Raw genomic sequence first — 11,064 nt, 5'->3', positions numbered from 1 at the left:
GCCTCCGTGATCAGCCTACCGATCCCGGAGGCAATGCAATGAACGACGTCATTATGATGTCACAAATTCTGACAATCTGTGACGTCACTGCCTCCGTGATCGCACCACCGATCACGGAAGCAATCCAAGGAAGCGATGTCATGAGATGACGCTGTCATGTGACGTCATTTCATCACATCGCCACTTTGCATAGCCTCCGTGATCGGTGGCGATCACGGAAGCAGTGCAATACTAGGTAAGTTGCCGAAGGCTTTCAGTGCCTCCTATCCTGGAAGCCATACAAAACCACGTTAGGTTCAGAAAGCTTTCGAAGGTGGGCGAGGAGGAATAAGGCGTCAACTAAATAAAAAGATGCATTAGTCTCGTCTTAGGCAAATGCACAATTGGATCCCGTGAGTTTTTCACAGCGATAGCTGTTATGAGGTCACAACAAGGGCCGATTCGGCCGCCGTAGTTGTCCGCCGCCGGTGTCCGTAACCACTATCTCAAGAAAAAAAACTATAAAAATCACCGGAGAGGACGCCTTGAGCGGCGACCGGAGAAGAGTACACGCCGGTTGCGGCCGCCGCTGGACAAGGCGCGAGCATAAGATGCTTACTGAGCAAGCTCATAAAAATGCCCTTGACAGAATGGGGTTTGAACCAGGGACCTCTGCATTGTCAGTACAGTGTTCTACCACTGAGCTACGCCCGTGCTCGAAACTTGTTTGCAAACATACCGTACGCAGGCTTCATGTCGGGTAAGGAATCGTATGAACATGAGTTCTAGATCGTTCTAGAGGAGTAAAATCGCGACCGGGCGTCAAACAAAGCGATTTGCGTAACGAGTGGATCGTTGTTGAAAGCCTCCAACCCGTTATAGAACGGTTCACTTATGATTATTCATCGTCATCAGCCACCGCATCATGAATGTGCGCATAACGCCTTACAGCTGTGTGGGTACCTCACCACAAAAGAACAAATAATGGCATAGTGGGTGCTTCCCTAATTCACAAAAAAGATAAATCATGGTGCAGTAGGTGCCATGCAAATTTATTCCAGAAATCCAGAAATCATCTCTTCTAGCTATCGCTGTGACTGTGCTGCGCGTGCGCTTTGTTTACGCATAGCATAGCCAACAAAGCGATAAGACGTGCTTCCAGAAGAGATAAACGATAAAAGAAACAATGCATCACGACAACCGTTTTCGGTTCGGGTTGTCGAGACACGAATTTAATCAATAGCCTTAAACTTTCTATTGCTAGTGGCAATAAAACATATGTCATGGCTCTGTCGCAGCGCACAGCGACATTGCATGCAGCTGTAACATGCTTAGTGGTGCTAATTACATCGCAGCCATGGCTCGCACTTGCCAGGACTCCTAATCTGATCTAATATTTCACATCATGACGCGCGGAAATTAATCCGTGCGTCTTCGTCAAACGATAATGCGGCGGACTCATTGCGACCATTATACCGCGATGTCTCGCAAAAGTGAAGCGTGTCCTCGTTCTGATGCGCGTTTTCCTGCTTCTGTCATGCGTACATAATACAATAGTGACGTACGCGTGCACTTACCAATTTTAAGCGTCAGCGGTCCGCCTGTACAGCAAGCCATTATCAGCTGTTCCCGCTTCGGCTAATGCCGCCATTCGCGGTGCCCGCAGTCCCCGCCAAATGCTCGCACCGCGGCGCCACCGTCGCAAGAAAATGGCGGCTCCCTTGAACGGCTCCAAATTCTGGTCTATACTATACAAGGCTATGCTATGCTCTGCTAGCGTGCCTGGACAGCCGAGTGGTTAGGATGCTCGGCTACGGATCGAGGGTACGTGGGTTCGAATACTGCCTCATGAATTCTTTTTGCCAGGAATTTCTCTCTTCCTCTTTCTTTATATCTTTCTTCCCCTCTCTCTGTACATGTTCTCTCGCCCATCAGTGTTATTACAGGCCAAGCCGGAAAAATCGGCGCAGGTGTTCTCGGAGCAAAGCAGAAGAGGACAAAGATGAAGAGGATGTAGAGAGCGCATGCTGGTTCATGATGGTGATCATTTCTGTTTCCGATAGACAAATTACGGTGAGCTTAAACAGCTTTGCTGTTAAAAAAAGCAAAGAGACTGACCTCTTGACAAATGCAGGGTCCAGGAAGAGGTCGGGCAAAGGCATGCCTTCTTCCAAGGCAGTGAGTGCAAGGCCCATCAAATGGCGGTCACAACCTGCAAGCGTCGAGCAACACAAAACTTCCTCACCGAGTTCAGTGTCAGTTATTCAAGAAATCCGATAGCTGGAACTTCGGTAGAAGACGACGGCTCCGCTACACATAACACATGACATCACACATGTCATGGCAAAATGGGGGTCACTGGTGATGGGCGGAGTTCATAGCCGGTCACTTATAGGGCTTATTTTGCACTGAAATATTCTCTAACAGTCTATTTCATATTTATGTATAGGAATAATAGACCATCTACATCTATTTTTCCCTGAAAAATGCAAGTTGTTGGGTGACCATGTCATGGACCTTCAAGCAGCAATTTCATTTACTGAGATTCCACGGTATACACAACATTTTTGTTTTTAATACACTATAAGGCAGGCCCGTAGCCAGGAATTTTTTTCGGGAGGTGCCCAGTTGCTGAAAACCCTGACTTTTTGAGGAAAACACCTATTTTTGTTATTTATTTTTGGTCCAAAACACCTACTTCACCAAAATTTCAAGGGGGGGGGGGGGGGCTAGCCCCCCCCCCCCCGGCTACGGGCCTGCTATAAGTATAAATGTACTTGTAACACGTTAACGGCCCATCTTCTCATTTTTGAAGATTGCACTCTGTCATTAAACATACACTGCAGTCAGTGATGCAGCCAGGAAATTTTTTTTTTGCCAGAGGTGGCATGCCCTTGACTGTCAAGTGAGCTTGTGTAAAAGGGTGTTATACGATGTTTTATGCAAATAGATATCCCGGGAGGGGTGCATGCCCGGTGTGCTGCCCCTTTGCTGCAGTAAAAGGACTAGTTGAAGGCAGTGTTCACCATACGCGGCCGTCATGGACCAACAGCATTAGTAAAAGACAGTATTTCTTGCTCCAGTACGCCTCATAATCGTATCGTGGTTTTCGGATGTAAAACCCCAACATTTATTATTATCACTTGCTGTTCCACTAACGTGCTTGGTGCTAAGCAGAGGGCACCCAGCACCCAGTTGCGCTCAGCAGCTGAGGGGAACGAGCCATGAAAATGCTCAACTGAAACACTGTTATGTTTAGCACCATACACTTGTCTGTTTCGGCCAGGATGAATATGTAGTAATTTAGTCTTTACAGTGATGCCAGAATGAAAATATAGATTCACACAGCAACAGCAACCTGGCAGTGCATCATCTACCACAGTTAACTGCAATACTGGGCAGAAGTATGGAGATATTGCACTCACAAAAGAAGGAGACTCACAAAAGAAGGAGATTTGTACTGCCAACATTTTCACGTGAAAAACAAGAACCTCGCATGTTATTGGGAAGTGCTTTCATCGACAAAGTGTTACTGACCGTAGTTCTTGCAGCACTCGACCATCAGCTTTTCAAACTTCTGCACGGATTCTTTTAAGAGTGTGACGACCCTTGTTAACTGCAAGATCAAGAGGAAAACGAAACTTGGAGAAGAAAATGTGCACTTGTAAGAAAGTGTGTATTGCAATCAAGCACACGTAAACTGACAGTGCCATTAATTAGCACAAACTTTCAGTTACTACAAACACATTTTCATGCTCAAAGAGTTTTGCAAAGTGCTTATGAGAGAGTATTTTGCTCATTACAATAGGTTAGCCAACATAGTTGACTTTTAACAAATTATATTAGCCATGTAGCAGCAGTGTCTTTACAACGCAAATAAGGAGAGAAGGCTGCATAGGCAATAGTAGTGAGTGCAAGACACAGTGCCATTTTCTATCTCTTTTTTTTATTTCACATATACTGCTCTCGGACTGTCAATACCCAAAACACAATGCTGAGTAATATAAGTTTGCATTCCTAGGAAGGTCTTCCACTCACTGTGGTGTAATTGCCGCAGTCACCGTTGTTAATGAGAATGCTGTGGATATCTTGGAGAGCACCTCTGTGAAAGCAACCGCTGATGTGAAGCAACAATTGTCACAAAAGGAGGATTCCGGTGGGAGCACAACCGTGAAACTAGCAAATCTTCGATGAGTGTTTTTATTGTCAAAGGTTTTATTGTCAGAGGTTTCCCCTACTGGCATATCGACAACCTCACAAACTTCGACAGAGTGATTATCTCATTTACACAAATTAAATATGTGCACTAACTTGCCACTGTCTGTCAGTAAAATGAGGTGCACATAATTTTTGGTGATAGAGTGACTTTTCCGCATCTTGTTCAGTTTTAATATTTGTAGTTAACAAGGAAAGTTCGAATACAGCAAACTTCTCACATGGCAAACACAATGACGTCGTAGCTAAGCTCAACTGTATACAGTGAAACCTCGTTAATACGTACCTGCCGGGAACGCGGCATAACTACGCACTAAACGGTAGTACGCATTAAACACCAAGTACAAATTTGCATCTCCTAGCGTACGCCATCGCCGCCAGCAAATAAATAGAGTGCCACAGCAAATATTGCCTAAAGTACCCATCGCAAAGCCTTTTCTTTCTTTTTGCCAAAGTGGAGAAAAGATCCTGGCACACTCGCACGGCCGCCCGATAGCGCGTAGTGGCGACGCCGAAGAGCATTTCGAAACTATTGCAGGGTCCGGGATACGCGGTCAACGCAGTGACCGACATAGCGACAGAACGGACAGTGTCTGCTTTCCGCGGTATATGTGCGTGCATCTAACCGCGATCTGCTACTGAACGAAAACTGACACAGTTCCAGTGAAACGTGGTACGGCCGCGTGGAGCCGATCGCCTCCCGGCTAGTTGTGTGCAGCGCGTCGCCTACTCGGCTCACGCCGTCACTACCGGGCCGCTTGCTGTGCCGCACGCGCGCATTTATCGTGGGAATCTTGTTCGTACCTACTTCGCTCCAGATCGTGCACAGATGCGGCGAGTAGCTTGTTCGGTTAACGCAGCGATGACGAGCTTCATGCAAGCGATGCGCACTCCGCGATGCTCTAGCGGTCCTGGCAGCGGACGGAGGCGCGTTGGGTGGTCGCCTAATAAAAGCGTGCAGTATGGTTACACCCGCGCTACGCTTGCTGTATCTTACACGTGCGTTTATTGCGATAGCGTCAATGCAGCGAGGTTTCTCGGCGCCCGCAACGCTAACTACGCAACAGCGATCTGCTTTCGCTTCTACAAAGCGGTGCGCGCCTGATGACGGCTTAGTAGCGTTTGCTGTCGGGCTAGTTGGTACATCGCTGAAGTTCTTGGTCCCTGTCCGAGCATTTGTGCCATTAATTCAACTTCAGCCTTGAAGACGGCCGCGCACAGCGAAGCGGCAGTGATCGGCGGCCCATCGCGTTCAGGTTGTCGCCTAATAAAAGCGTGCAGTAGGCTTAAAAAGCAGCGCTGCGCCGCACGCGTGCCCGAGCAGATAGCTGAAGATACTTATTGTGATAAGGTTGTCGGCGATAAGTCATGTCGGCGCGTTCGTCGGTGGCCGCCACCTCACCTTCGTTCTTTCCCAATGCTTACCCGCAAAGGCGTCGCCGCAATCGCGCGGAAGTCGGGATCGGGGATCGACTGATAAGCGCACTTCTCAAAAAGGCGGAAGACCTTTGGCGGCACATTCTGGCGTCGGGAAGTTGAGCGGCGCAGTAAAATTTTATGGCACAAAAAGTTATCGCGGTACGCAGGGTACGCACTAACCGGTAGGCATAGGGCGAACCACTACGGCTTAAGCGGTCAGCGAATGCATTGGGCTCTATGGGACTCGGTCGGGGATTCGTCGCAACTACGTTTTAACCGTTAGTACGCTTAAAGCGGGTACGTATTAACGAGATTCGACTGTAGTAGTGAATCCTGGGTAAGCCTTGTTAAACAGCATGCCCAAACTGTGTTCAGCCTATGGCTACGTGGAACAAAAACAGAATAGCTTCTTTTGCAAAGCGACGCCGCAATGAAGAACTAAATAAGTTACCGATAAACTATTTAATGAATACACTACAGTGATTAATTTCGTGATCATATGTAAATTCATAGAAAAGTAAACTAAGGTCAGAGTTCCAGCTTCTCAAATTTCTTGCCAATACTCCTATGTAGGTATACATACAATGTGATGATCTTGAAACATTGTTTTCTTATATTGGCTGCATTGGCTCAGTAAGACTTCCCAAAACTTGCCGTATTATATATCTGATGATTTTAACGTCAAATGAAAGATTTCGAGCGTTTCTTCATCGCCTGCACGTGGCACCTGACATCAAAACTGTATAGCTTCAGAGCTGTGCCCGAGGAAATTTTGTGTTTTCATTGATGCAGTGGTCTCCAAATTCTAGCTTGCGACTCAACTTTCATATATTTGGTAGCTTTAAGTCCAAGTATCTGATAATTCTTGGTTTAATATATGCCAGGTGTATTTCTTTAACCTTTTGTGAAAACATAACCTCAACCATAGCCACGCCTAACGACCTCCTTTTTTTACAATGCCACAGCACCTGCACCCTTCCCCCTAGCGGGAAAGTCGCGAAATGCCTCTTGTTCCCAGAGGCTTTTGTTCTGACAATAATGGTTGTCCCGGCCTTTGCCAAAATCCTACCAAAACTGCAGAGGGCAGCACAGGAAAATGAAAAAGGCTGACTGCAGAGGGATGGTATAGAATTTAATGGCCAATTGACAAAAGAAGCAGATAAATACCCAAATTAACGAGTAAGCAAATGCATAAATACAAAACTGGTCGCTGTAAAACTGGCTCTCGTCTCTGTACTATCCCTCGCCACGTCGTAGAGGTGTTATTCTGGGGTTCTAATGCCAGGAAAGAACTTCCTCTGGTCTTACCGATGGTTATGGTTCTCTTGACACTAGCGACTGCTTGCCACTCACACAGCAGTACTCTCCAAAGCCCCACATTTTCTACGTGACTTGTGTACAAACAAATCTGACTGTTGTTTAGTTTACTGCAGTGTAATAACGGAGTACGCACCGAAGTGGTGCCATCTGTGGCAGCTTTCACAAACTCCATCAACTCAGGCGTACAAGCCCGACACGTCTCTGTACGGCCATGATAGAAGGCTCGTGTCGATGCTGTCACGTACGTCGCAGCCGGTCTTCAGGTGCATGTGCAATGCAGGAAAGCATGAACTTGTTAGTATATTGTGCTAACTGCAAACACATGCCAATTACCACTCAGCTTACAAAAGTTTCTAATGTAATGGTTTTTCCTGTGTACATATTGCACCATAAAGCCACTTCTAGCACTTCTACCAACACGATTTTATTGCTGAAGTCTTGCAACATCTGCCAAAAAAGGTACATTTCACCATAGGAGACATACAAAAGTCCATGGAGCAGTAGTTTCTCATCTTTATATCCAGCATGCTGTTAAAGCCGTTATAAGTGATCTTGACTATACTATGATGAGCATGCGCGTAATGCGCTTCGGGATGTTCTGAGGCAATGAATAGCTCGGGTATAAGCTGGTTCATTTTGACTGGAAGTAAAAGCGAAGAAACATTAGGTTCTTACTTTCTATGCAGCTTGTAGTAGCCCAGCTGGATTGCAACTTGCAGGAATGCCTCAGGATGGATTCGCACTGGCTTCATGAAGCCCTTGCCATAGCCGGTGAAGACATCACATACCACTTCCAGGTTGTCACACTGCACAAGAGAAGAAAAAAAAAAGAGATGCAAATGCAATGCGCCTGAAAATGTACACTGTTAAGACCTGCAAATGTGACGTGTGCTGTGCCTGAGTATACTGTACGTCTGGCCACCACGTTGTGCATCCCCGACCATGCCTTAGAACGTTCATCGACATAAAGCATTCACAGACTGGTTGAGACCTTTGCTCAAAGGCTGCTTGAACTCATACTCTGTGGTAGGCTTTGCTTCTATACAATAGACGGTTAGATAAAGCTCACATCTCCAATTTCTTGATGTGGCAGAACAGCACAAAAAGCCTATGCATTTCTTGAATGACTCATAAATTCCAGCACTTCTCATGACCTCTGATTCAGAGCATCAAATGTTGACTACAAGTCATCTCTAATGAGAACTGCTACAACGAAGAGGCAGCGCTGCCCAAGGAACACTAGTTATTCTAGTTAAGGTAAGTAACCAGCCTGAGAAACCGCTTTTGCTTGAATTTTCAGCCTAGGCACTAGTGAAATGTATAGCACCAATTGCCAAAAATTAACATTTGAATTTAAAGCTGTTAATGCCTTACTTTGGCAGAAATTCAACTTGTCTTGGCATCGCTGACTGCACATTGGAATAACAGCTGACACCCAAATGGCTAATGGAGATGCACAGGGCTCATAGCACTGTCCATGTTGCCTGCTGATAATTACCAGGATTGTTAGAAAGGCTATTGGCAAGCAAGCATAGGAAGACCTACAGGCCCATTTTCAAGTTACATCCATACTGCAAAAGCTAACGGCTACAATGTTGGCATGAACTTGTTTGATGTTGATGCATGAACACTGAATATGTATTTGATGCGGCAAGGTGCCAGCAAAAGGTTTGTAAACAGTGCCTGCCTGAGATTCAGGTCATCAGGCACCAATCAGCAGTTTATGTCCTTTGCAATAAATAAAAGATATGAGCTATCATTTTGGCAAGCACTTGTTTGATACTGATGAGGAAGCAGGTATACGGATGATGCAGCAAAAGATGCAAGATGCCTATGAGCACTTTGTTGTGGACAGTATTGCCTCAGAATGCAGTCAAGGGGCACCAAAACAGTGCTTTGCATCCTTCATCATAAATAAGTCATCTAAAATCAGGCTACAAATTCTTTTTGTGGTGCACGCTAGCCAACAGTTGCAGTGGCATACAATCAGCTCAGATTAATTATTGCTCCGCAAGACTGAAATGTGTAATTAATTAATCCCATAATCTGAATGAATAAACAATAGCAAATTAAGCAAACTCAAATGCTCCTTAAATGCTTGACTTGTCTGTACATATCCCTGTTTCTTGCCTTTGACGACCAAATGAACAGCATGCGGCAAAGGACGCCTACAGGCCACTCAATATGGATTTATGACATGGCATAAGATAAGCTGTAACAAGGTAGCTATTTGGGCGAGTTGGTCGAACTTCATCATAAAACAGCGCACACACAAATACAAAAGAAGAAGGAAGAACTGACGACACCGTCAGTTCTTCCTTCTTTTGTATTTATGTGTGTGTGCTGTTTCATGATGAAGCTGGAACAGGCTAGGAAAACAGTAGCACCGTATACTGAATTTATTTTGTTTTCATAATCGAGGTAACACACATGACAGGGCGCTGCTGAGCCAAATTAAATGAAGTAGAGAGCTTTGGTTCTCTCCAATTAAATGAGCTCTACTTCTATATCAGTGTGCACTTTCTTGGCAAGCTTCACAGTGTGTTCAAATTAAATTAAGCATTCACTGAATCGTCAAATTACTGGTACAACAGAGCATATTTGGGCAAAAGTTAACCAATGTTCACAGTTCATGGCCTCACCAGGGCGTAGTACTCAGACTTCACACGTTCCATCTCTGACACCAGCGTTTCGTTGAGCTCAAACCGCAACTCTTCTGGCATGGGGAGGGCAGATCGAATGGTTCCATCATCCTGAAATGTGTTTCCGAGACCTTTAACATCTAACGCAATCAATCAATGCTCACCTGTGCTTGCGAGCAAGCTCTAGCTTAGAAGCTCTTGCATTAATAGTAGTGTGAAAATGAAGAAATCCTTATTTCTCAACGACTACTGCACCAATTCTGATGAGCCTGTTGCATTTACAAGAAAAAAGCTCCAACCTAATGATTGCAGAAGGCATATTTTTTTTAGGCTATCAGTGTGTTTCTTTTTGTCACAAAATTAGTTCAAAATTGCCCAATTAGAACACACAAAAATTTGTTAACTCTGAGTAATGGGTAACAATATCAAATTTATGCGAACAGCACCTACTATGACATCTTGAGTGGCAAAACTTCTCTAGCGTTCACTGCTCTAAAGTATGCTAGTAATTTATGAATATGACATTTCTAAAACTTTTGTAAACATAGTAACAACTTAGAAATCATGTATGATATTTGCCTTTTTTTTTTATGCTGTAACAGAATACAGTTACAGAGCTGTGACAGCTGTTTCTGGTGCAGAGCTATGGACTTTGGACTATGGAGCTATGGATTTCATTGATGAATTTTAAGCTTACCAAACACTGAGAATTTCAGTTAGACATTCAAGGCCCTGAATCAAAGTTATGCTGCCCATAGTCATTAGAATATAATGTTTTTCAAATGTAACAAATAACTAAATTGGTCCAGTGGTTATCTTAAAAAAACATTCTTGCGTTTCAGACGCGACGGAACCTAAAACGTGGAAATCGTAGTTGGCCCCTGAGTAATGGAAAGTTGTGTTATCTTCTTGGGAAAAACATAACTTCCTTTACGTTAGCGCAGCCATTTCTGCGCTGCCAGTACTGAGAACTTACCGGATTAAGTTTTGTAGCCAGGTATGTCAAATGTACATAATGAGCGCAGGTAACAGGAACCATTCCGTCAAATGGTGTGTGCTGTGGATGAGAAAAAAGAAATGCAAATCATAGCATCCATAAATAATATACCAATACAACGAAGGCCCAGTAAATGCTGCCCTGTCAGTTGAAACCAGCTAAGTAGTTCATATGGCTACGCAGAATAAATAGGGTACTCGATATAAAAGTATAAAAAATATATACATATCATAAACTTATTTATTGCTAGACAGTGTATAGACCCTAGAAGCAATTAACAAGGAGGGTAGGTACACTGAGTGTTCATGTCATATTTTACTATAAACGTAAGAATTTATGTAGAGATGAAATGATTGAGATCGAAAATAAGAAAAATAAAGTGGGAGAGTAAGCAGTGGGGTAAAATACAATAAAATTCTGCTATAATAAAATGCAAGAGATAAAACGAACAGAAAATAAAAACATCAACGCCTGTGAACCTGACAGCTCATC

General features: G+C 44.4%; 1 protein-coding gene across 1 annotated transcript in view; it reads right to left on the bottom strand.

Annotated features, from left to right (window-relative positions):
- LOC119386689 (peroxisomal carnitine O-octanoyltransferase-like) overlaps positions 1-11,064 on the bottom strand; it is an 89,908-nt gene that overhangs the window by 17,879 nt on the left and 60,965 nt on the right. The window contains 6 exon segments of the mRNA XM_037653978.2: positions 2,098-2,191; positions 3,517-3,595; positions 7,067-7,190; positions 7,609-7,739; positions 9,576-9,686; positions 10,552-10,632. Coding sequence (XP_037509906.2) covers positions 2,098-2,191; positions 3,517-3,595; positions 7,067-7,190; positions 7,609-7,739; positions 9,576-9,686; positions 10,552-10,632 — 620 coding nt within the window.

This window comes from Rhipicephalus sanguineus, chromosome 3, assembly GCF_013339695.2.
Source record: "Rhipicephalus sanguineus isolate Rsan-2018 chromosome 3, BIME_Rsan_1.4, whole genome shotgun sequence".
NCBI classification, from domain to species: Eukaryota; Metazoa; Arthropoda; class Arachnida; order Ixodida; family Ixodidae; genus Rhipicephalus; species Rhipicephalus sanguineus.
The sequence above is the reverse complement of the archived record's forward strand: the minus strand, read 5'-3'. Positions and strand labels throughout refer to the sequence as shown.